Here is a 27,974-nt window from a genome sequence, read left to right as displayed (position 1 = left end):
CTGCTTCTCCAGACATATGGCAACTCCTGCCCTTTGAGGTCTGAAGTCAAGTCTTCAGGGAATCTCAAAGCCTGCACTGAAATTACAAGGCGGGTTCATTACAGACTGCTGGAGGGAGAGCATGAAAGACATCCATTACAACTTATAAAATGGCTAATTATTTTTTAAACATTTTTAAGCCATCTAATGTACTCAATGTAATAAAAAGCATTTACCAATCAAGTTATTTTTTAAAACATTAGTTTCATGGCCTGTCCATTATTCTTCATAGTTCCCATCTCCACCCTCAGAACATTTAACACTCATTTCACAATGATCAAAGAAAGACCTTAATATCATAGAAGTGAATTAAATTAACCAGTGCCTTTATAAAGCCTCTCCTACAGATTTACAAGCATGCTCCATACACAATTATGTTTTCTAAATTCAAATTTGGTTTGGATTAATATGCATTATTACCTTGAAATCAGCCTGACATATACATATAGAAATGCTTCTTTAGACTTAATTTTTATAAAAGGTATCTGCTTCTCTAATTTTATTACATTACAAACTAATAATCATAAAAAGTATGAATATAAAATAATATAAAGTCTCAGTCAATAACTAAAAAGGTTTCCTCAAATATATGCAAAAACTAAAACATATGAAGGTTTGAATGTTTAAAATTAAAAGACTTTCTATAAGTTGATAAACAGGAGTTGATATATTTGGATGTCTTTGCCTTGCCAGAATTTTTTAATATAAAAAATATAAATATTTTCTAATTAATAACTGTTGTCACTTTAACTGCTCAAAAGTCTAGATGCTTTTTGACTTGGGAGAATAAAATGTCTATTTATTAAGTTTCACAACAAAACAATGTTACTTCTGAATATTTATTCCAGTAACAAATCTTTATAAAATGTTATATAAAATTCATTAGCTTGCCTCAATCATTTCTTCAAAGCACATGTATGTTCTTTTGTGACAGACTAATTCCAAAAAGCAATTACAACCTCTATCCATATGTAAAAAACAACAGAAACAAGTACATTAACTCAGTTTTAAAAAAATAAAAAATCTAAGGAAAACAGATTACCAATGATTTATATGGATGTCTAGTGCTGACGTTAATTACAAGTAACCTAATAAAATAGTGCCATTATTATTGTGTAGAAGTAACAGCCATAGGCTTAGAAGCAGAGCTCTTTATGCTGCCTTCTGCATGCACAGTCCCACAGCACACAACATTAAGAATTAAACATGTGGTAAATAAGGCTGTGCAGAAAACAGCAGCTTTTAACTAAAAGCAGAAAAGTTTCCTGCTGTTTAACCATTTGGAGTCTTCTATGCTGCACACCATCCACCATAAACGTATACTATGTAATTCATCAAAAAAATCAGAGTTAATATAAAATGAGATTTTAATTCACTGCTCAAGTTTAACTTCAAATAAACAATAATTGGAAAAATGCATACATTTGGTTGGCATTAATCATAAGCAAGTAAGATTTATGTTTATGTTGTGGAATGATATGGCTTCAGAACTAAAATTATCTGAACATCATACTACACGGACCCATAAGACTCTAGTCTCAGACACTTAAACATACACTATAGAAGAAAGTAATAATTTCTCAGAGATGTTGAGCCAAGTACACATTTAATGACTTCGGTTGTGAAAAGAAGCAAGACTTTCAATACAGGATGATTCAGTAATCTTCAAATATCAATACTCTTAATAATATGTCAGCTGAGACCAGTACGGCACTGAATTCCAAATACATGCTTTGAATAGACACCATGATGTAAGCCACCTACAACAGAACTTAGCAATATAAGTAACCTGAAAATCTGGTGCTCTTACATCTGAAGCTTCTTGTGTCTCAACATGATGCTCAAGTCATGCTTAAACAGAAATTGTATGTATTTAAATGTGGAATGTTTTGTTTGAATAAATCTGTTTAGTTTAAGTGATAAGATCAAGTAATGAACAACTATATCACCTTGTGTATTTAGCATAACTTTTGAAGCCAGAATCTTGTTGGGACCAATTGAGTCCTGGCCTTCAGCAGCTTTTCCCTGTATAGAGCCTTCTAATTGAAGTTACTAAAAGCTGTGCTTTGCTTTGCCTAGAGGATCAGAAGCTGGGATTTTCACCTGTTGGCCATTGACTGCAGGGTATTTAAGCCTCCACAGTGCTGTTAAAAAAGGGATTTTTGGTACCAGTGTTGGAAGGTCTGTGCGTAGGTCTGTCTCTGCGTGTGTATTCTCAAACCTCCAGCCCCTTGCCAGAAGCTTGCGAACTGGGTTCTAACTGGGGGCCGCGGTGAGTGGCAGAATCTGATTCTTAAGAGAACTTTCTCCAACAAAATTCAAGTTGCAGGTCATCAGGCTATACAAACTTATGAAGATGATGACATATTCAGAAAGTTTTTTAAAGTTTTGGGGAAAAAAATGAAGCATGAATTAAGTTAAAATAAATGTGATATAAATGAGAAAGACTAATGTTTACAAAGGAAACATGCAAACATCACATTCTTAACACACATCAATGTTTACACACTTGGCATGCCGTACAGACTTTCCTAAGGAGAGATATCATTATAATAAGAAGAAGAAGTGATGGAATCACCATGGCGTCTATGGAAAAAGCCAATGTGGCCCATAAATGTTATCTACATGGAAAGGAAGGCAAAAATTGCTGAGCTATGAAAAATTCTTAGAGAGTTAATATTTTATGTTTCAAGATGGAACAGGTTAGACAGGACATATAATTATAAAAATTAAAATAATCTCAGAGAAGAAGAAATAGTGTTATTTTACTTTGTGAAGTAAAGATATAAGACAAAAATTAAATTCCCAAAAGGAAAAAAAGAGAGACTGAAAATACTAATAAAAGGAGAAGGAACTGTCCAGAAAGATGGCTCAGCAGTTAAGGGCACTGTTCATGGCCCGATCACCAGAGGACCAGAGTTCGATTCCCGGCTTCCACACGGTGGCTCGCAGCCATCTGTCCTGAGCTCCTGCACCTTCTTGTGGCATATGGAGAAAAAAAAAGAAGGCTTTGTGTGCTGGAAACACAACTCAGCACTAATAACTTTAAATTGTGGCTACTTTGTTCTATGAGCAGTTCTGTATATTTTTATTAATATTAACTAACAAGATCTTAGTATATTCATAACACTAAATAAAAAATAAAGTCTTTAGAATATAAAAAAATTCATTCAAGGTTAGAAAATTTGCTAGTCATCAATAGGATAAAAAATGTTTATAAATAGTCAAAATCAGTCACCGTGGCATTTTCTACCCCCAATCTTTTCTTTCAAAAAATGGTCAAAGTGATTTGCCTTTTTATCTTGCATAACTCAAAATGGAGACAACGATAATCTCAATACTGTCCCTGCATAAAATTGAGGATTTTTTGCTACCAAAAAAGCAAATAACTAGTTTCAGGTCTCTGATTATGGCTTCATTAAGGACTAAGTCAATGTTCAGGCTTCATATTTAGTAAGCATTGTTTGCAACTTCTAAACTTTTATGTCATAAAATAGTGGTATAACCAAAATGTAGGCACCATAAAGATACAACAAGTGGAATGCATACCTGTAGTACCTGTCTTGAAGGTAATACAATATACTACATAACAACCTTATCTCAACAGCCACCGAAGTCAAGCAGTCAAATGCTTTAAAGAGAAGCAATGTGACTTGGATCATAAAAAGCTGGTAAGGCCAAATTTAACTAACTGCTCTGACTGAAATCCATTACTGTACCATAAGTATACTTTTATTAAAAGAAAATGTTATAGTTGAATATAGCTGAGCCTTTAAAAAGTCATCAAAGGATTTGACATCACACCAAGGAGATTTAAAACTAGTGTTAAGCTAACTTTCCTTAACACCACGAGTAGACTCATTTAAAGCTGGAATTGGAAGGTGAGCAACAACCAGTAGCAACTAAGAAACAGAGACACTGACTGCACTCCAGGTCACATGAAATTCAAGGAGAAATGCCATACTCTGGCTATTCCCATTTGTGTTCCTCCCTTTTCCTCTCTTCTTAATCCAAAATTTAAAAGAGGAGTTGTAAAACAGCAGGGAGTCAAATTAAAACACACTTTATTTCCAAATGTCTCCATCCTCACAAGCTGACTTCCTGTCAGGAAGAGTTCCATTTCACTGAATACCCCAATCAGCAGGGAACTTGCAGAATTAAGTGCCAGTTGATATTACTTTGTTTTGCATTTGCCACCCTTGAGAATAATGTTCAAAGATGTCGTTACATAGTCAGCATGGTCTCATCCTTCTGACTAGACGGCCAAGCCACAGGGTGTACTGCCCATTCCACAAAATGTACCTTTCAAAGTTATGTTTTCTAAAACCTAGTGTGCTGGTGAATCAACGGGATGCCTGTATTTCAAATTAAGCCCAGTATGGAAAATGAAATTATGTTTTCTTTGGCTGTAAAAAGCATTTTAATTAATATCAAAGGAGAGTCTACATCAAAACATTAATAAAGAGCACTGTTCAGTGTATGCTCACTGACCTATCATTTGATTTAAACATTTTTAGACACATTTTGTTCTTGCAAAATGTTACTTTACACTTGATTTACTTTGATTTTGTGTGTGCTAGCTGTCATATGAAGATATATGTTCCCACCTTCAAATGAAGTTTTTTTTTTATAAAGTTCTGGAACAATACAAAACATTAGCTGGTTATTAAGCATAAAATAGTTAACAAGATTATGTCTCTTTTTTAATTGCTAGCAATTCTAAGATTTTTATGATCAACTCAACTACTTTTTAGCAACTTCCTATCTACACTGGAAAGGTCTTCTCTGCCATCTTATAAGGTCAACTGTTTACACTGCACGAAATTTAAATTAGCTCTGGATGCTTCAAAGAGAATATCTATTCTTTCACTTACTGCATGTTCCACTTACAAGTTCCCACAGTTGCTTTATGGCAGAGCTGGGTGATGACATTGGAAAATTTTTCCTCCCCATATTAATGGCACGAACTATGCTATTGATTCTCATTTCACAAGCCGTCAAAAGATCATAGGTACTGACAATAACAAAAGCTCACAAACAGCCCATTTATATATCCACTAATTTTCTAAAAGCATATTCTACATAAGATGTAGAAAAACAGCAAAAAGGGAAGGAATAAGATAACAAAATGTAGAAATATAAAACTATATTAATTCTGGTTGAACTATGGTAGATATAAACCACTCTTAAAGAAATAAATCCCCCCCCCAAAGGTACTATTTACCTTGTAAAAAAAAAAGTTGGTTACAAAGGAAACTGAATATTTACAGAATGTGAAAGAATATTTCAACATTTAGTACATCTTCTAAATCTGCTGCTATGCAAACAGCTTTGAGCAAGGAGAAGAAAAATACTTATTTCTTTCCACTTAAATATAAAAATCCAGCCACACACCAATATAGTAAATGATTTGTATAAGCATGTCATTTTTCAAGAACCTGAGATTCACTATTTCTCACATTCTCTACAGGTGTGATGCATGAAATGAATGTTAGGCTTAGGCCAACGAAGTGGCTTAGAAATAAGATTAGTAGTCAGAGCGAGAGAGAGACAGAGACAGAGAAGAAAAAATAAGAGAGGAAGGAAGGAAAGAAGGAAGCAGGGAGGGAGGGAGGCAGGGAGGGGGTCTGCAAAAAAATTCCTCAAAAGAGGTCATTAGGAGCTAGCATAGAGTCAGGGGCCTGTAATTCCAACACTTTGAAACTAAGGCAAGATTGCTAGCTCTAGGCCAGATTGGGCTAACACAGTGAGACCAGAGATCAAAAAACAAAAATATAAAAGGGAAAGAAAGTCATCACCTCCTTCTCACTAAGACCTTAGTTCACCAGTTAATATGTACTCAAAGTGCATCATGTCCTTCCTTCAAAGTAGAGCAAGAATTCAGAATTCAAATTAGTCTTTCAGATTACAGTAGAATTAGAATAAGATAATTTCTAAGATGGACTCTTGCTTGTTAGAGAAAAACTTTCCAATGACTGCAAAACACAAGAATTAATATAAATGAGGAAAACTTACCTAAATAGGCATGCATACTAATCTATTCAGCCACTAGCTAGTAAATGTGATCTGGTTGTTATCATAATACGTACGACAGGAAAAAAGGGACAAAAACTGTAATATAGTATAAGTACTAAAACAGCTTGTAGATTTATCAGTTTAACATCAACCTTTGCACTTAATTTGCATACCAAATATTGGAGGCAGCCATGCCAAAAATTGACAATGAGTAAAAGCTAATGTAATTTGGAGCCATTTTTATCTTAATTTACAGAAAAAGCAAACACATTTAAAGGGCATTATAACATAATAAACACATACTAAGTTTGTGACTGGGAAGAAAATCGGGTCCTGTACAATCAAAGCAGTCATTGGTTATGTCACTACACTATTGGTACAATATGCTAACAACTCCAGAATTTGAGGCTGAGGCAGGAGGATAACAAGATTCAGGTTGGACTAAGATATACAGGAAGACCCTACCTCAATCCACATCCCCCGTTTTCAAGAAACCAAATTTAAAAAAAAAAAAAAGTTTTTGGTAATATCCCTTACTTATTTAACAAACATTTAATGAAATTTTTCTGCAAAATATCACAGATTATTGTCTTTAGGCCTTTAAGGCCTTTATAAATAAATATACACCTAAGTTAAATGCATAGTTGAATAAAAACAATATATGAATATTATTATGTAATTATATAATATATTGTATATTCTATGATTATATAATATGTGAATATTTATAATATATAATTATGTAATATATATATAGTTTCCTATTAATATATGCTGTTCTGATCCTATCTTCTAGACTTCATACTAACACCTGAGCAGAATCAAATTATGATTACAATAAAAATTCATTTTGTGGTGTTAGATAGTTGTCTTGAAGCTGGACACATAGCTCAATCTGTAGAGCATTTGCATGAAAGCCCTAAACATACACTAAACAATCCTTGGCACGGCATAAACCAGGCTTCACATTGCATACTGATACTCCGAACTATCAAGAGATTGAGACAGGAGGTTGACAAATCTGAAGTTCGCTTGTGTTAAGATAGAAAGTACCACCAGGAGAGCCTGAGCTATTTAAAGTGACCATCTCAAAATAAGAAGAACAAAGTTATCATTTATAAGAGGAGCTAGTAAAGAAGGAAAAATCATGTGCCAAGACAGAAAAATGATGGCACATTTGGGTAACTTTAAGAACTTCAAGATGACAGTAAAGGACATTCAAGCCCCACCTCTCGAAAAACTAAATCACAAAACAATGGGCACGCTGTTCTGTTATTTACTAGTTTGTGTGATTTGCCTGCTCTTAAGATACCCATCATGATCATGAAAGGGAATGTTTGTGCACCACAAGGGCAAGGACAAGAACATTAGTATCATAGATTCCACAGAGATCAATTCAAACTAGAGAAGCAGAACTTACTAGACAAAAAGAAAACTACAGAAAGAAAAGTAACATTCTACTAAAATAGTAAAACCAAAAAAAAAATGAACATAAAATGACATTTTAAAAGCTATAATGATGCTGATTGCTATGTGACTATTAGCCGTTGTTAAGTGGCAATTCTAAGACACAAACCTCAAGTGAAAAACAAAAACAAAAAAAAACATTATCATTACCTTCATATGAAGAAAAAGATTTCCAAACTATGCATAATGTCGATTTAAATATTTTTTAATCAGGCTGAACATTTAAGTGAACTTTTTCTGCTAATTAATAACTCAGACAGGATGCCAAGCCGGACCACGTGGTGCTGCTAGTTTTTCTATATACTGTATGCATTTCTGATCAATGGGAAAAGAATAGATGACCTGGCAGAAGGCTCAGACAATAATATGTGATTTACAGGACATGAACGCCACTACCCCAAGATTTATCTGACAGCCCTCTCCGATAGTGGACTGTTGAGTATCCGATGGAATGATTTCTAGTCGAGAGAGTCTACTACTGAGTAGCCATACACATTATTTATTTATTAGATGTTTTGGGTTGAAACCATTTTTAAATGATGCACTTCACAATGCACAGCCATAAATTCAGCTTTAAGCCCGAGAAGGGAGGTAGTGTTATTGGAATGCATGTCAGACTGAATTAGGATGAGCAGCACAACACTTTTATAAAGTGGCCTTGAATGCAATGTCAGTTCTTTCAAAAATGATATTAATGTCAAATGAGCAAGATACAAGCACTTTATACAGCACTGAAGTAATATTACTTCAAATACTTATTTAATATTTTCTTTAAACTCATTCTTAACTGGCTTATCCACAAACACAACACAAGAGGCCATTACTACATTACATTTTTTCAGACAAACTGAGTTTGAAATATAGCTGAAAACTTTTCAACTTTTTGTGTCTGTCTAGAAATATGTACTTCTCTAAAGACTGAATACAGTTATATTTTCAGTAAAGCAATTTGATCTGAGGATGTGGCTCAATGGCAGAACCCTTGCTAATATGTGTAAGGTCTGACCAAGATTTATTCCTGAGCACTAAAAAAAAAAATTAATTAAAAAAATCAGTGTTTAGAGCTTACCTATAACTTATTTTATATGGTATTCAAGTGTTGAATTAATTTAACTAACTTTACTCAAAAGCAAAATATTGGATATTAAAAGAGTTATTTAAGCCTACTAAAATAGTCTAAATGTTTTAAATAGGATAAACTATAGAATGATGCTTAATCAACTAGTAACAAGGAAAGAGTAAAAATGTCATGTTGGTCAGAGCTTTAAAGACTATATAGTGATCCATTTTGTCTACTGACAGCAAGTCACATATGATCAGCTCTTACTACTTAAACTGAGACTATAATTATATTTTGTAATAAAGTATGGTTAAGTACCCTGGTCTTTAAAATTTCAGAAAGAAAATAAGTTGTGAATGAGCTCAAGAAAAATAATCAGAATATAGCAGACTGCCATGAAATTAACACCAACTAATTTGTAAAGTTCTAAATCAAATTTGCAGATGTTAAGCTCATAAGCATATCCCATTATTTATGTGATGAAAAAGGAGTTTTTGACCTGATCTTTTGATCCTTGGCACTCAATGCTCTCCATCTCCTCTTAAAAAATTAATTAAAAATTTAGCAAGATGGTAGCATTTTACTTCCCACCCTATCTCACACTAAAAAAAATTATCAATCAAACTCAAGACATCCCCACCCAGTATCTGCAAAATGTCCTTTCAAAATTTAATTTCATATTTCTTCAGCTTTCATGTAGAAAAAGACAGTTCACTTCTTAACAAAATAAATCACTTTTGTGATTACCAAGTTGACCTCTTTGAATTAGGAAAATTCAAAGTGAAAAATGTAATTATCACCCTGGAACAATCTGTATACATCTGGAGCTAATTCTAGCTTCATTTTTCACATCATTTTTCACACTGTGTTACATCTTGTAGAGATGTCATGGGACTTTTGAAGAACTCATAAAAAAAAAGTGCTGGGAACTTCAAATACCCAACAATGTGTGTTATTCAAACATAAGCCTTGAGAATTTCTGATTTTCAAAACTTACTCTTCTGAGTGATCTCCATATGCCATTTGATCAGATAAGCATTAAGCAATACTGTGACATCCATGACAAATAGGTGTTATCAAGTGTCATTCTTTATCTTTGCAGCGTCTGACATCCAAATACATAATGTGCTACATTTGAAGTAGCTTTTATATACCAAACCAAATTCAATCCTAAATTTACATATGAACCAACTATATCGCTATACACAACAGAACCACAGTCTTAGGGTGAAACTGGGAGAACTAAAGAAGAGGTACCTTCGAGCAGGTATAAAACTGTATGCCGTGGCTTCCATCCAAGAAATAAACAATCAATCATTAAAATCAGATGGCCTAATGACACACTTTACCAAGTAAGCTTTTGAGAAAGAGCATTCTAAAGAAAATGGTTAAACTATAAAAACAGAATACTCACAAAATCTAAGACTAATAGGCCTCTTAAGAAATGTAACTGCTCTTTACAAGGTCATTATAAAATTCCATTAGCTATAATCTCTACAAGTAATTATTCTTATTCCACTTTATTGATAACAAAGAGTATTGATTTTTCACACCTTCTATGATTCTTTAATTTGTATTCATGAAATGTCCATCAGCACAGTCTAAATAAATTTGGCAACATAGGCACTAAAATGAATAAATCGATACAAAAAAAACATTAATTTTGTATTATCCTTATTCTTTAGGCAAGTAAACCATGAGAGTTGTAAATGCAGGTCAAAGGTGTTGAAATGGGTCAAAACCCTTGACCTCTAAAGCAATACCCTTCCTATTAAAAAAAGGCTATTTTAAAGTTTTAAGTAGAGGAATTTACTACCAGCAAGATCCCACTTTAAAAAGACTACAAAAGAACTCAATAAAAACAAACATTCATCTGTTTATTTGAAAACCAGAAAACAAAACATCAAAGGATTTATCATTTTTTAATTTAAAAATTATTAAAGCTAAACACAAGGTTTCTATACACTGGAATCAATCTTGCTGTGAGGAATTCGTTTTGTACATCTTTACGATGATGGTTGCTACATCTTGGATGATATTTTCCCAAGTCTACTGTGTATGTCAAAAATAATTAGCAATGACAAGGATTCAAAATTATTTATTACTCATTTTATAACCCCTGCACAAAAGGGAGGCAAACCCATAGATCCCAGGGGAATCAGAGTGGCACCCCACAAAGTACATAAATAAAGCTATTTCTAGAACACAGAGTAAAGACAGTCACGTCAAGATCAACTGATTCAAGCATTTTAGTATAATTCTAAAAACTACCTTTTCCTCATTTATCTAAATTCTCTCTCCGCTCATGCTTCAAAATCATCTATACCATATATAAGAAATCATTTTAAGACAGAAATTAAACTTATTTTCACACAGCATACAAAACTTTGCTACAAAAACCTGATAAGGCAGGAATGACTTCACTGTCAAACGAATGTACGTGAAGATGGACTTTTACTTTGACATTTAATCTTGTTTGTACCCACCTGAGAACACAGCAGCATAACCAGCTCCACAACTGAACTACTGGACTTCATGCAAACCAGACCTATTTAAAGGAGAAGGTTATTCAAAAAACACAAAGTTTAAAAAAAAAAGGCAGAGATCAACTTTTTATGTTATTTTTGTCCAGATTCGATTTAAGCAAAAATGTTAAAGTGCTAAGAACTATATCTGTACTCTGTAGTTACTTTAAAACAGGTACCAAAACTACCAATACTGTAAACGACTTTAACTTTCAAAATACCCAAACATTTACTATGACTTCTTCTACTGTAACGTTTCACAATACCCATGGAAATGCAGCATACGCCATGCTGACCGTGATCATCTACATTTTGTTTGGGAAAGCTGATCATTACACATGCAGAGAAGGGAAATGACTCCTGACCTTTGCTTTCTCCACCACACTCTCTCCCTTCAACCCTCCAGCTATCAATCAAGTTTCCATTTTGTTTCATGGCAGCAGACATCCCAAACACTCTTATTAGTACCTTGACCTCCGACCTCACACTAAACCTTAACAGAAATGCAAGCCATTGTCTGCTATGTATTCCTCGTTTCCTATAAACTAATTATTTACATTTTCCTTTCTATGTTTTGTTTTAGATTAACTAAAAATGTCCTTAGGAAGGAACTTTTATATCATTAATGACCATCTAAAGAGTCATTTAGTTTAAATCCCAAATATAATCAAAGCGCAGTTCAAAGAATTTGCTATAGCTATTATATTTATAAGGTAATTCCAATAATTATGAGGATTGGATAACCCAATAAGATTATAATGATCAAAAACTTATAACTGATAATTCTGTATTCACTAACTCCTTGTGACATTTAAAAGCCCTAAAATAGTACCTTTTTTTACTCCATTAAAGCTCTTCCACATGTAGAGGACAGAGTCTCTACCTCTTATCTTTATGCTCTGTAGTTTTCCTTCTTTTTAAATAATAATCCCTCAGCTGAACAGTGGCACAGGTTGTCATTTTGAAGCTTTACAAATACCTTTCATTTTCTGTTTAAGAAGTGAGAACCATTTTTCCCAGGTCTAGAAATGACAGGAATGATGCTGGCAGTGCACATAAGTCAGCTAAGAGCACTTCTGTGCTGCGTGCACTAGGCAAGCAGGTCATTAAATAACGCAGGAGTTTGCAATGCTAAGATGGTTTTAAAACACCTCACTCCAATGCTGCCAAGGAGGAGAGAAAGGACAGAGCTACAATCTCTCTTGTCTGGCCTGGGTGACTGTTGTCTGAAACCTAGTTACTTCTCAAAATGTAACCCAGATACATGCCCAGTTTCAAAACCAAGTCCTCTTGCTGAGAGTGGGAGAAAAAGTCTCCAGGGAAGAGCAAACCAATTGGTTACACAAGACCAATTGATTAGTCCAGAAAATATAAATAAAAATATCATATAGGCTAAGCAGGTTATATTTAGAAATATACAACAATTAATGAAAAAAGAGGCTATAAATTTGAAAGAAAGTAATGAGGGTCATATGGGAAGGTTTGGAGGTAGGAAGGAGAAGGAAGAAGTGATGTAATTATGATCTCAAAAATAAAGGAAAATTAACAAAAAAACTAATATCGCATAGTGCATCAATTCTGAACCCTTCACAGTTAGGTAGTTTATCCTCATTGGATTCGTTAATTAATTAATTACCTCCACAGGAACCAGAATTACCATCTCTGGATTCTAGTCTGGACCTTTTCACATCTGTTCACATGTATAATGAACAATAGCGATAGAAGGACTTCAGGCATCCAAAATTAGAAAGGTTTATACAATGTTCTTTGATCTACCATACACACAGGTATTTCAAAACTTATACAGAAACTTACATGTATATGCATTTGCTTGTTTTCAGTCTTATTTCAGAATGGCATAGCACATATGATCTTTATATTCAATATAAAGAAAACAAAGAAAACATACACTGAAGAATTGATTGTTGAGAAAAATAATGATAGTGAAAGCTCATGTTTACTTGAACAATTAATGTGGCTTTGCAGAGTAGTAAGAGTAGTAGAGTGGAGGAGTAGAGAGGGAGACACCATAGGCCTGGTACTGGACTGCTCACACTAACTGCCTGCTTAAAGGACATTCATGCTACAAACACCAAAACAAAACCGTGAATAAAGATGAAAGTTCATAGGTGGGCATACTACTTAAAAAATAATTATTGGATATATGAAACAAAAATTAGGCTTTGAAAAGTCTTGCAATTCAGATTTCCAAGCATTTTTTAAATCAATTATTTTCAAATTATATGATTTTAATAAATAAGTGTCCTTTAGAATAACATCAAGTAGTCTATTATTAAATAACTTATTGATGCATAAAATTTAAATGAAGTATTTCTAAAATTACAATTTCTTTTTAAATGAATTCATTACTACTGTTGAACTCTGGAAATGAAATCATGCATTATTAAATGTAAATTAATATTTAGGATACTAAAGAAGAAATGGGGATTTCTTACCAAGATACTTGGGCTTTAATAAATTATAAGTACTTGCCTTACACTATCAATCTTGCCCGAAAACAAACGAAACTCAATAATTATAACACAATCATAGTCAAACAAAAATATTAATTCTGATTATCATAAAAGTTCTCAAGCTTGACTTGTACAATCTCTAGTTCGGGGACAGCAGCTGATATTTTTCAGTTAACCTATTAAATTGGTTGTTTTGAGATAGTTTCCCAGTTCTACTGGTAGTCTCACCACTACAAGGCTTAGGTTCTTAAATAGAGTCAGTTGTTTAAAAAGGTGTTTTCTGTTGAATTGATTCCTGTCGCCTGAGGAAACTCGGGGTGAATCTTCCTTCATCTAAGTGAGTCATCTTCTCTAATATTTCAATAAATTTCCTACATAATGCCTCAAGCCAAAGAGAAGGAAAGAAGGAAGAAGGGAGAGAGGGAGGAAAGGAGGGAAGGAATGAGACAAGGAAAGGAAGGAGGGAGGATGTGAGGGAGGGAGGGAAGGAGAGAGGGAGGGAGGGAGGGAGGGAGGGAGGGAGGGAGGGAGGGAGGGAGGGAGGAAGGAAGTTAGGAAGGAAGTTAGGAAGGAAGTTAGGAAGGAAGGAAGGAACTGCTATCCTTGATCCATTCTACAAGTAGCATAGGAATTAGTCTCCTCAGCAATCTTCCTTTACATGCTACTTAGCGAGACAACTACAAAGCACCCTGCTAAAGTAGACCTAGTCACCTAAGTATGACAGGAGCAGGGAAATCTACAATAGCACTGTTACTTGTAAAATAATAATGCAATCCACATTACTCATATGTGGCAAGATATGGCTGTTACTATGGATGGGGGGGGGGAGTTTGAGACACAGTTTCTCTGTATAACAGCCCTGCTGTCCTTGAACTCACTGAATTCAGAGATCTTCCTGCATCTGCCTCCCAAGTACTGGGATTAAAGGTGTGCACTACCATTCCCAGCTTCTATAGATCTTAAATTCAAGTAAAACCCTGATACACTGCTCTCATAATTCTCTGTCCCATGGTTAATTTGATTGTACTAAAAATTGTACTAATGATCTAAAATTGAAACGCAATAATAAAATACTTGCATAGCATGTACAAGATTCCCGAGTTCAACCTCTATAACTAGAAAACAAACACTACTGCTTTGGCTTAATACTTTTATACTTCATCCAAACTGCTGGTTAAAAAAACTTTTAAAAAAAAAGCAAAACTAAAATATTAAAATATAACAGATTTGCCCTGGGCACCTGGGAGCCCCTCTAGGTCCAAGTCTCTTGCCAACGATGTCCCCCAGTTAGTTCCTGGGGCAGCTGAGGATAGGGAACCTGAAATGACCCTATCCTAGAGCAATACTGATAAACATCTTGCATATCACCATAGAACCTTTATCTGGCGATGGATGGAGATAGAGACAGAGATCCACACTGGAGCACCGGACTGAGCACCCAATGTCCCAATGAGGAGCAGAAGGAGGGAGAATATGAGCAAAGAAGTCAGGACCACAAGGGGTGCACCCACCCAAGGAGATAGTGGGGCTGATCTATTGGGAACTCACCAAAGCCAGCTGGACTGTGACTGAAAAAGCATAGGATAAAACCGGACTCTCTGAATACGGCAGACAATGAGGGCTGCTGAGAAGCCAAGGACAATGGCACTGGGTTTTGATCCTACTTCAGGTTCTGGCTTTGTGGGAGCCTAGCCAGTTTGGATGTTCACCTTCCTAGACCAGGATGGAGTGGGGAGGACTTTGGACTTTCCACAGGGCAGGGAACCCTGACTGCTCTTCAGACTGGAGATGGAGGGGGAGAGGAGTGGGGGGAAGGAGAGAGGAGTAGGAGGAGGGGGAGGGAAATGGGAGGCGGGGAGGAGGTGGAAATTTTTTTTCCAATAAAAAAAAATAACAGATTTGTGATAAAGTCTTCAAAAGTTGCAGACGCCTGAGGGCCTTGCCAATGGTGAAAATATTTAAGAAGATGCAGACATTTCTCATGCAAGCATATAGCTTTGTAATGTAAAGAAATAAAAACAGAATAAAGGAAAGGCACCTACTTGTTCCTTCTATAAGCAGTTCCTGTCCGTGACTACCCAGAAGTGTCCGAGAAAGGAAAGGTGCAAAATCCACAAAAATCTCTCGCAGCAGAGGAGCCGCCTTCTCCAGTGCGTGCTCCAGCCTCTCGGTGATGCTAACAGAGAGATGATGAAAGTTATCAGCTTTCCTCCTAAAACGTCCTCTTTCACATGGACTGATTCCATTCCAGTCCCCAAAGACAGCCTTGACTAACACCGTTGCAAGCATCAGTTCTTACTGGAAGCTGCAACTCACCAGTTAAAGCCTTTTTTAAAATTCCATTATAACCCAAACTAACCCAAGACCTCATCTAATTGACCTGCTCATCAAACTCTGCTATGAGAGCAAAACTCATGTCTTCATCTCTGTTGTCTGTTGTAGCACGCAAACGTTTTTAAAAAGCAGTTCCTACTTTTATAGAAGTGATATCAATTTCTTACTAATATGATCTGTGACCTCATTAAAAAATCAGACTAAACATTAATATTCATCTCGATTAACATGTTAAGCTTACATGAAAGTACATGTATGTTCACATATAATTTATCATACACTTTTAGTGAGTTTACAACATTGGCAGGAATGCTGCGCTTCAGGAACCTGACAAGCACGCGGGGCTTTATACGAATCAGCAGCCAGTGTTTGTCTCGGCTCACAACGGAACCTACGGCTTATGCTCCAACAGCACAGCTCCTGCTGAAATTCCAGACACCCCCACACACAAACACAGAGTTATTTCCTTGTGCCTCACAGAACCTAGTAAGCCTGTGTGATCCCACAAATATACACCTGTCCCAGAAGTACTTCTCTGCCCTGGGGAGACAGAAATCTGACAGTTATGGTAAGAAAAACCAAGAATTCTTAGACCACATAGAGTTTAATGGTTGAAAATAAGTCTATAAATTTCAAATTTAAATTTTAAGACGTACATTCTAAATTAAAATTGTAAGCAAAAGTAAAAATATATGAAGATACATTAAAAATGTGGTCATAATTGAACAGATATCATCACTTTAACATGTTAAAAGAAAAGAAACAATAGATTCCTAACAACTCAGAATTATTTGAAATATTCACCATGAGCTCATAAAAATATGTGTCATACATGAAGCATTTTTATTACAAGCAGACATTTCTCATAGACATTTTACAACAAAAATATTTTGAAATAAAAAATATTTTCTAAAGTATTTGGGGGAAGGGAGAAGAAAGGGTGTGTCTTGAAAAACCACAAATTTCAGTACCCAAGTAAGCAGCATAAATACCTCATGTGTGCGACTGGATCCTGTGGGACAGAGTCAACCGCTGGGACTGAAGGCAAGTTTGCATTAGGTGATCTACTTCCTATAAAAGAAAAATAAGCACTTGACAGCAATTTTCTGGTTTTAGATACAAGAACTCAAACAAATATACTCTCTTTTCAGCAGCCATCAAGAATGTGTTACAATGTACTTTTTCAAACACATATCACACTTTAGTAAAGACTTTTAATAAATCAATGTTTTTCCTTAAATAGTTCTATGTAAGGCCATTGTGCTAGGCAACCCTCCTATCCAAGGGGTATGGAAGCAGACAAGTATTGATAGAGTTAGATCCACCAAGTTAGGTTCAATTTCCCTTATTTGATACCAACAGGAACTAACAAGCAAAATCTTTCTCCTCAATAAAGTAAAAATTAAAAAGCCAAAATTCCTAATTTAGCATTAAATATTTGCACTACTATCACCAAGAGCATCAGAGAACTTGTGCTAGAGCATGACTGATCAAGGGTCTAACATAACCAACAATCCATGGACACTTGAGGAACGGTTCTTAGTTATTTCAGTGCCATTTGCACTCTCTCACATGAGTTTTCATTTATAATATGACTTGTTTCAATTCCCATTTGTATCTATGAATTCTTTGTCAAGTAATTCTTTATTAGTCAATAATGTACTGCTGAATTTGAGCAGTGCTTTTGTGGTTGTTCCTGGCCCACTACAAAATTAAGAGCCATAGTCATCTGAAGGTAACAATGGTGAAGACCAAAGAAAAGTTATTAACTATAGATTTGTACAAATAACCCATGGCCATGTGAACAAGGCTATGCACACGGGTAATGACAGCACTCGGGAGGCAAAGACAGAAGGTACACTGCAGGTTCAAGAACACTCTATACCACATTAAGGCATCCTAGCTTAACGGGAGCTACACAGCAACACCAGGGGGAGAGGGAGAAGGAAGAGGAAACAGAGAGGAAGAGTATAAGAGAGAGACAATTGGCTGGGCAGTGGTGGCTCATGCCTTAAATCCCAGCTTTCAGGAAGCAGAGGCAGGGGGATCTCTGTGAGTTCAAGACCAGACTGGTCTACAAGAGCTAGTTTAGGACACGTGCCAAAGCTACAGAGAAACTCTGTCTCAGAGAGAGAGAGAGAGAGAGAGAGAGAGAGAGAGAGAGAGAGAGAGAGAGAGAGAACTTCCCTACTCAGAATATAATAACAATAATCACTTCATCCACAAATAATTTCCCAAATCTGTTAGAACTAGGAGAAAGAAAATAAAATTTAATATTTATTCATTTACTTATTTGATTACCACATTTTAAATGGCAAACAACTTAAGTCAAGATGTGCCCTAAATCTACCAGTTATAGTTATTAAATACGAGAGAACTTTTGGTAGACTTAGGATCCCAAGCAAACGAGCACCTGACAAGGTACAGACATACTACGGCAGACAGAATGACACAGAGAAAGACGGGGCAGTCATAGTCACAAGCACAGATTAGAATCAAGTAATGAAATGAAAACAGCAAGAGAAAGAGGAAAGGGAAAGTCAGATACAGAAATCAAAATGAATGAAGAAAAGAAAACCAACCCCACAAAGATGGCAAGGAATAACTGGAAATAAATAAATTATTTAAGAAAGCAACACAAGTTGACCAGGCCTATAGCAAAATAGCACAGTGCATACTTAATATGTATGAAGCTCTGATCCACAGAACTAAATCAATTAATTAATTAAGGTAGTTATAGAATAATAGCAAATACTTAAAAATTCTAGCTCAACAAAGAAAACACTGAGAAGTTATTTGAAAAAACACTAGCATCACCAACTGAACAAAATTTGAGCAGTAGGGAGCAAAAAGACAGATTATGGGTCAGGCCAATAAGATGCAATATAATATTACACATTTTGGCAACTGGTTAATTTGGAATTCCCCATTCATACCAAAGATTTACAGAAAACAAAAGATCACATATACACCTTCGCTCTCTTATGTTTCTTATCTCCATGTGATTTGAAATGTGAAGGACATACTGGAAAGTGGCCAGAAGTCTAGTGATGTGGGAGTGTCATATATCAATCTGTTGATTTCATTGATTAAGCAATAAAGAAACTACTAGGCCCATTTGATAGGCCCACCCTTAGGTGGGTGGAGTAAATAGAACAGAATGCTGGGAGAAAGAAGCTGAGTCAGGGAGTCACCATGATTCTCCCACTCCAGGCAGACGCAGGTTAAGATCATTCCTGGTAAGCCAGCTCGTGGGCTACACAGATTATAAGAAATGGGCTAGTCCAGGTACTAGAGTTAGCGGAGAAAAGGCTAGATATAATGGGCCAAGCGATGTTTAAAAGAATACAGTTTCTGTGTAATTATTTCGGGTAAAGCTAGCCGTGCCGGCGGCCAGGTGCCAGGACGCAGCCCCACCGCTCCTACTTCAACAGTCTAGCATGGTGGTATGTGCCTATGATTCTAGCACTCAAGAAGCTGAGAAAACTCCGAAATTCAGAGTCAGCTTGGAGAATTTAGGAGGCCCACTTACCCTCAAAAATCTAAGAGCTGTCATCTGGAGAGAGGGCTGCACTGTTAGAAGCATGTACTATTCTTACAGAAGACTTCAGTTCAATTTCCAGTACTCATGCCAAGAGGCTCACAGTCACCTGTAACTCCAGATCCAGGGAATCTGGCACCTCTGGCCTCTGCAGGCATCAGAAGATCCTATTTACTCTGTACTATAAACTGAAATTAAAGAAGACGACCTTTGGAACAGGAGGAACGTCTCATACTGTCATGCCTTCTCTGGGGACGTACTGAGGAATTCTTAAAAACAGAATTTTTAAATGGCTGCCAATTTCATAAAAACAATAATAGCTACTGTCTTTTTATAAAAACCTAATCAAGAAAAAACACAACACTTTGAGTATGGATAAAGTTGCACATATTTGTATACTTAAACCAAGATCACTATTTTTTTTCTAGGAAGAGAGTGCTGTAGGGTTATATACAAAGCAACCATGTTCCTTCTACTTTCTTCTACAAATTTGAAACTAATCTAAAAACCAAAGTGTAATGATGCTTAAATTTCTTTGATAAAATAAAAGCCTAAGCCACACATGCAATACTATTACAGCGACTGTGTCTTTCGAGGTGAAATTTTTAACTTAATGCTTACTGTTTTCTATATATGAAAATAAAATGTGTACTCCTCATGAACTCTTAGAGAGTAGTTGATATGGGCTGGGAGCTAGCTCAGTGGTTCAGTTCTCAACTCAAAAGAAAAAACAAAGACACTAAAAATAAATTCTAAAAGAGAAATCAAATTTGTGATGGTCCCAGAACTCTCAAGCACAGCAGAAGTGGGGATATTCTTTGCTATACATTTGGTTGAAGGCCAGCTTAGGCCACATGAGGCCCAGGAGTGCAACCCAACTCACGGAATTAATCAAGTTACTTGGCAGTGTGCTCTCTTTAATTTTTAGCTACATAGAAACTATATGCTTTACATAGTTACAATTGAATGGTAAAGTATCGATTTTCTTTAGCATACTATAGCATTTTCTAAAAAGTAGTTGCATTTCAAACTATAAAAGAAAATTTGGTTAAGACAAGTAAAATAAAAGCAAAAAGTAGGGCTGGCTATGTAGATATGCTGATACAGTGCTTGTCTCGCACAGAACCCCTGGTCTCTCTCCAGCACAACAGAAACCAAGCATGGTGGCAAATTCCACCATTTGGGATGTGGAGACAAAAGGATAACAAGTTTCAGTTCACCCTTGGCTATGTCGTAAGTTCAAGGCCAGCCTAGGTCACGTAAAACCCAGTCTCAAAACTAAAACAAAACAAAAAGGAAAAAAAAAACCAAGATGATGAAAAAATTACTGCATTTACGTTGTCCACACAGAACACAAAACCCAGAATGAAGGCAGGGGCTGGCTAACTAGTGGCTAGTTTAGTAGCAACAGCAAAAATTCTCAAAACTCTCCAAATAAAAGAAGGAGAACAGATCCTTATATGAATTGTCCCAAAATAAATAAAAAACAGTGATCTTTTAATCAGCAAGGGATTCCTTCAGGATTTTTTTCATGTTTTACAATAACCTCATCCTAGGAGTATGAGTCCTGTGGAGGTTTTAGCCCCTGGTTACTATGTTATGAACCAGTACATCCTCGAGAACGGTATAACTGATATAAGTATGTTCCCTTTTCCTATCTTCATTACATTGCTTGTCCAGCAGTGTGTTTGAAGGTTCGTCTCTGCCCATGTTAGTGCACGAGGTCTGAGGTCGATGTTGTATCTACCTTCATTGTTAGTGCACGAGGTCTGAGGTCGATGTTGTATCTACCTTTATTGTTAGTGCACGAGGTCTGAGGTCGATGTTGTATCTACCTTTATTGTTAGTGCACGAGGTCTGAGGTCGATGTTGTATCTACCTTTATTGCTTTCCACTTTATTTGTCAGACTGAAAACTTTTTCACCAAGCCTGAAGCTCACTAATTGAGCAAAATTAGCTGGGAAGAAAACCCCATGGACCTTTCTGTCTCTGCCTCCGACTGACAGAACTGTAGGCAAGCCTTTTACACTGAGGTCCTTCTGCAAGCACAGCAGCACATGAACACCTAAGTAATCTCCCCAGCACCCTACTTGGCTATTTTAACACTGCATTCTTCAAGTTTTACTTACATATTTTATCTCCAACCTTCACCTAACATCGATGGATTTAAGATCCGATATTCACTAGTTACTATGCTTTCATAGTACAGAGAAATGTCAAAGGAAAGCTAGACAAAGGAAAATACCTGTAAAAGGGTGCACCACTGTGGCTAGTACAAGAACGACACACTACTTGAGGATATTCCTAGGTTCTAATTCAGAAAAATAAACAAAGTAGTATATAGTAGATATGAGTTTAACAATCAATCACTAATAGGTCTCATGTAGCTGAAGTGGGTCTTTAATCACCATGTAACCAAAGATGACCCTGAATGTCTGATCATCTGCCCCACCTTCCGGGTGCTAGGCTGACAGGTATGTGTACCCCCTGATCATGCAGCCCTAGGGATTGAACCCAGAGCTAAGCAAGTACTCTACCAACTGAATTTGCTTTTTAATTTTACTCAGATTTTTTTAGGGTATTAGTAAATAATCAGCAGTAAAATAGAAAAGCACAAAAGTTTCTAAAGGACGTTATGAAATTCAAATTTTAACAGAAAATTCTAAGGTTTGCCAAAATAGGATCTAAAAATTATGTTGATATCTTTGACACCTAACTCACCTGGTGACTCTCTGCCCACGTCTGAGACCTGAGTGGAATCTATACAGGAAACCACACTGACGGCATTGGTGGGTGCGCTTGTAGTAAGGGTGGAAGGTAAGACTGCTGATTTCTTTGTTGCAATGACGACACTTCTGTAATAAAGATTTTAAAATATAAATTACTTACACTATACACACTTCAAAATAAAATGAAGATCTCATTCCCTTTCTGATTTCTGGTGTAGTCTTTAAAATATTCATTCAACTTAAAGTTTCTTCACTGCTGTTCATACTTGAGAGCAGGGAGGAGGGGAGAGGAAAGGAGGGAGGGAGAGGGAGAGAGAGGGAGTACCAGCTTGGATGCTATTCCTCAGGAGCTTGTTTCTGACAAAGAGTCTCTCAGGAGGCAGAGACAGCTGGGTAGGCTAAGCCGTCTGATTGGGAACCCCAAGGCCCACTAGAGTCTGTCTCCCCAGACCTGGGTTTATAAGAGTACATCACATTCAGGTGTGTTTCTTTGTTTGTTTGTCTTTAACGTGCATGAGTGGCGGTCTGCCTGCACACGTCTTTGTACAATATTGTGACTGGTGTCCACAGGGTCCAGAAGTGGGCACTGGATCTCCTAGAACCTGTTACAGACAGCTGAGAGCTACTATGAGGCGGTGGGAATCAAGCCCGGGTCTGAGGGAAGAGCATCCAGGGCTCTCAATCCCTGACCCATCTCTCCAACTCCCTCTCTGCTCTCCCTTCCACACACACAGCTTTGTAAAGATCACACCTAGGTCCTCTTGCTTTCACAGCAAACACTGTACTTGCAAGCTATCTCAGCCTCGTTGTTTTTAAAACTAGGACAATGTCCTATGAAAATAATCCATTTTAATCAACATTTACCACATAAGACTTTTTTAAATTTAAGATCATCTTGAATTTTCTAGTAAATATAACCAAAAATAATTTTGAAGGGAAAAAATTTGAAATTTAAGAGAAGTAATTAACTTTTTTTAAAATGTCAGAACTGATGCAGAAAACTCAGTATGTTTCAAGAAGGACTTTAAAGCACTGCTAATTTGAAATTATAAAACCTTAAGTATCTTAAAAGATAAAACAACACCTATATAAGCAATTGGTATATATATAGCTCATAAACTATGACAGTTTTTGATTATATCATATAGAAAACAACAGACAATTGTTGTAAACAGAAAAGGTGCTAAAGAACCAGTTGTTCCTATTATGTATTATTCAAACACATGTATTTATGATATACCAATTTCAATTAAAGTGCAATACTTTATACTAAAAGAGTAACTAAAAGACCTTGTTAGGCATAACTTAAAAGGCATTTTTAATTGAAGTTAGCTCCATAAACATGCAAAAACCCAGTTAATGAGGTAAAAGGACAGCTGATATATAATGCGCTCCCACCGCAGCTCTTACTTTTAATTACCCTGTGTTAACCATAAGCTTAAAGTCTTCAACATTCAATTTATTTAATCACATCTTTTGTTGACAATTCTGTAAGCTGAAAGTATTCCCTTAATAGCTTTAAAGTATTTGATTTTTAAACAAAATTACTTAGGTACTTTATCCTAACAAATGTATTCATACTTTCTAAAGCACACAATTCTATTATTTTAAAAAATACATTTCTATTGTTAATTTTTAAAAAAGAAGAGGAGCAAAGTGAAATAGGTTCTGTTTTACTTCAGTGACTATCATCTGAGGGCAAACACTGTTGCCAATTAAATCAAGTTATCTTGTGCTAGGCAAGGCTTATTCAATGTACTTGGGGGTAGCTGGTGTCACATCATTATAAGGGTGACTGCCAATGTTAACTATATACTAAAAAATAGAAGCAACAGCCACCTGAGCCCCCAATCCCAAAATGGTGTGCTTAAATCACGGTAGCTTATATCAGTTGAAGATCACTGACTTAAAGGAAAGTGGATATGACCTCTGGGTGGGTGAGTGTGTGTGTGTGTGTGTGTGTGTGTGTGTGTGTGTGTGTGTGTATACATATGTGCTAGTGGTACCCTCAGAAAACAATACTAAATATTTATATTAATATAATTTATATACCAATATGTAAGAAAAATCTCTATGCTCTAACAATTAGGTAGAAAATAATAAGTATGAATAATTTACTTTCCATTTTTTTTAAAAAAGAACCATCACAATCTGTTTTATGCAAGCAACATCTTTACCGACGGGAGAATAGCATAGGCTAGTGAAACTGTGGCAGGCAGTGGCACTGCACTCTGCCTCATATGCCTGAGAGCCAGCGTTCAACTCACAGCAGTGAAAAAAAATCGTCCCTAGAATCAAAATTTTAAACATAAATTTATTCTATAACCCAACAACTGTACCTCGATCTTTGCTCAAGAACATTTAGGTATGCAATAATACAATTATGCTTGCAGATGCACTAACGTGGTTGAAAACTGGCAACTGCACAAACGTCCTTCCTTCACAAAAATAAACTTTTAAATGGTGAGAACTGATATAGTCGGATATTACACAACAATATGACAGACTGCTGATAAACTTATCGACACAGATGAATCTCAAAGGTGCTATGCTAAATTAAGGAAGCCTATGTTCAAAAGCATGTTTTTATTTCCTTTTTTAAAAAGGTTCTGGAGCAGGTAAACTAATAAATGGTTTAGTATAAAGTTAAAATAGCCATTGCTTTGCGGGCTGGGTGGACGAGGGGAATCCTGCCCGATATTTGGGTAACACGAGTACATAAACAGGCTGCACTCCACACTTGTTCCTTGGCATGCACAATCCTTACGTGGCCATCGCTAATTACAGCACAACAAAACATTGACTTGGTTTTTAAACATTTAGCATGCTGTTAATAATATTTTCCATAGTGAAAACAGCATATTCTTTTATTCAGTTCCGTAAATATTTACTGCCCACAGTTTTGCACATATTCTCAAAAATTTATAGTTCAGTTTGAAAAACAATCCTAAAGTATACACTGATTTCATTTAATAAATAATTGGAGGAGGAAATATGAAAGGTAGCCAATGCCAGAGCCCTGAATTCCAAATCCTACTCCTCCCATCTTGTCTCACCCTTTACAAGTCCTGAGACTACAGACAAGTACAACAAACAGCTTTTTAGCACATGTTTTGAAGGTCTGAGACAAGTATGAAAGGTGAAGTAACTCATCAAAGTCAACTGTAAGAATCAACCACAGCTCAGATTCTCTGATGTCAGCCATTGCCGCACAATGAACTGTTTTTCAAGTCTGCTAAGCTCTACTTCCCATGCCATACACTCATCACATACAATTAAATGGTTTTCAGTACATTCACCAAGTTCTCCAACGTCATATTCATGTCAACACTTACATGTAGCTATCTAGATTATATACAGAGCAAAAATAAAGATTTTCAAGATAAGAAGTTATGCATATACAGTTAAATTACAAAAATATATCTGGTAACGAATAGAAAATGAGGTTTTATTTTTTTTTAATTTTAATAGGGGAGAGAATGAAGCCGGTTCCCCACTACCAGAAATTATGCAGTTAAGTTTTCCACATTTAGAAAACTATCAAGGGCCAGAACATCTGGAGTGCAATGGATAAGACAGGCCTGGGAAAACCACCTTCGTGATCACGTTTTTCATCCCTGCTGTTTATTCTAACTATGAATTAGTACATACAAAAAATAAAATTAATAATTTCTGAATCCATTATCCGATTCAAATCACTTCTGAGAAGTGATACAATACTACTAAGGTTCTGGGCTGTATCAAAATAAAATTCAAAATCACACAATCTAATTATAATGTAATAAATAATGTATATATATTGCTTATTTAAATTTTATAACTATGCAAAATTTTGGCCCATTATGTTGATCCTGTAAGCATAAATCTAAACTAGGAAAGTAGACTCTACATTTTGAAAAGATAACCTAAAAATTTAAACTTACTATTCTTTAGTGGAAATTAGCTATACAAAAACAAAATATTTCTGTATTCTCTTTGAAAAAAACAAGATGCAACATATAATATAGAGATCACTTGAGAATATACTGCTATCAAGTGTGCTTATTTTTTTTATCCTTCCATCCCCGACTCTTCTGCTGGGTATTCAACTCATGATCAGGCACAGACTAAGCACAAACGCTACCTCTGAGTATGTCCCAGGCCTAAAGTTTCTACTCAGAAAATAAACTCAAAGTCCGTCCTATGTTTATGAGGAAGTACTTTCCATAGCCCCACACACAGCAAACTCAAAGTCCGTCCTGTGTTTATGAGGAAGTACTTCCATAGCCCCACACACAGCAAGGGAAAATACTGTTGTTTTGCTGTCATTTTCCTAAATCGGGGACTCTGAAGGTTCTTTCGATTAATTAGTAAGAAGCACAAATAAAGAGCAATAATCTCTTCCAGACAAGTTTTAGAATTTCCATTTTAAAATCACATCAGTTGAAAATACCACAAACCTTCACAATGCTATTTTATTTAACATGGTTTTAAAAAAAAATTAGCTGAGTACTTTAGTCCCAAAGGATTCAGCTGAAAACACAGACCAGCCCTTGAACTTTATCAAGATAAATCCCTGGCACCCATTAATCGCCAGCAAGAATCTTCCAATTAGATAAGAGCAGGAATCTTGGCATGGGAATGAACACAAACACCTTCCCTTTCACAGAAACTGAGCCTGGCAGCCTTTCAGCAGGGCTCACTCATGCAGCTGTTACCCTAAACTTCCCAGCTATTGCTTGGGAGTTGATAATTCTTAAGATATGAGGAGAGTTCTGATTTCTGGCACAGCATTCCTGAGATAAATACATGATCAGAGGGATGCTTTGAAAATCCCAAAAACACTCCATTGGCCCACGGCTTCAAGAAAAGTCTTTCAAAAGGTGTCTCTTGCTAAGAAAAAAGATAGGGGGAGAGACAGAGAAGATTGTACTCCATCAGACAGTATGTTAAATGCATACCAGACATGTTAAGTGTCACAGAACATCCTGGAAAATGCTACCAGCAAATTATTTTTTTCCTTACTTTAACAAACCTTTTTAAAGTACAATACCTAAGCAGGATTCCCTAAGTAAATGCATAATCTCACTTAAGCAATGAAAAAAAAAAGATTTAATTTCAACATTATTGAAAAGTAAAGTAAATAAATACCAAAATAAAACATTTTGCTAATTCATAAAAACATTTTAAGTATATACTAAGTAAATTTAAGTACTTATGTATATACTAATACTTAAGACACAGCTAATTAAAATATTTAGCCACCCAATTGTTTCTTATTATTAACACTAGCACAAATTTTAAGTTAATTTTAAGATAGGCATGGTAGCTCACATCCATAATTCTAGCCTTGACCAAGACAGAAGGATTCCTATGAGTTCAACGGTCTATGACGAGACAATCATTTGAGCTGAGGAATCTGTAGCTGTCTGGGACAACATTGTAAGACATTATTTACAAAAGAGGAAATTACAGAGAACAAAAACTAAAACAACTGAAAAATACATCACTACATAGTCTAATATAGAAGTCTCTGATATTAAAAGCCAACAAATAAAACAGAAAACCTTAAATCCATAAAATGAATGAACAGAAAATCTGATAAAGTGACAGAATTTCACGATCTCTATTCACAAGGAACTCCATAATAATAGAGAAACTGGGGACATACCACTGTAATCACTGGCCAAAGTAAACGGCATCAGGAATAAGATAAAACCATACATATGCCACTGAACAGGAAGCAACAAAGAGAAGCTGTCACTTCTGCGATATTCTGCCAAAGATGCACTAACCTGAATCTCAGTCTAA

At 35.8% G+C, this 27,974-nt stretch overlaps 1 protein-coding gene and 1 non-coding gene across 6 annotated transcripts in view; both read right to left on the bottom strand.

Annotated features, from left to right (window-relative positions):
• Positions 1-27,974, bottom strand: part of Lrba (LPS responsive beige-like anchor protein) — a 478,393-nt gene that overhangs the window by 336,673 nt on the left and 113,746 nt on the right. For all 5 annotated transcript variants that reach the window (XM_075950353.1, XM_075950356.1, XM_075950355.1 and 2 more), the window contains exons 31-34: positions 22,177-22,310; positions 16,907-16,985; positions 15,623-15,756; positions 11,068-11,129 (exon numbers count right to left, since the gene is read on the bottom strand). In XM_075950353.1, the coding sequence (XP_075806468.1) occupies positions 11,068-11,129; positions 15,623-15,756; positions 16,907-16,985; positions 22,177-22,310 (409 nt within the window). The remainder of the gene's footprint in view (positions 1-11,067; positions 11,130-15,622; positions 15,757-16,906; positions 16,986-22,176; positions 22,311-27,974) is intronic.
• Positions 25,654-25,815, bottom strand: LOC142836670 (U1 spliceosomal RNA). Its single transcript, XR_012908139.1, has one exon. It is a non-coding gene; the product is annotated as a U1 spliceosomal RNA (small nuclear RNA).

The sequence above is a fragment of the Microtus pennsylvanicus genome, chromosome 16, assembly GCF_037038515.1.
Source record: "Microtus pennsylvanicus isolate mMicPen1 chromosome 16, mMicPen1.hap1, whole genome shotgun sequence".
NCBI lineage: Eukaryota > Metazoa > Chordata > Mammalia > Rodentia > Cricetidae > Microtus > Microtus pennsylvanicus.
The sequence above is the reverse complement of the archived record's forward strand: the minus strand, read 5'-3'. Positions and strand labels throughout refer to the sequence as shown.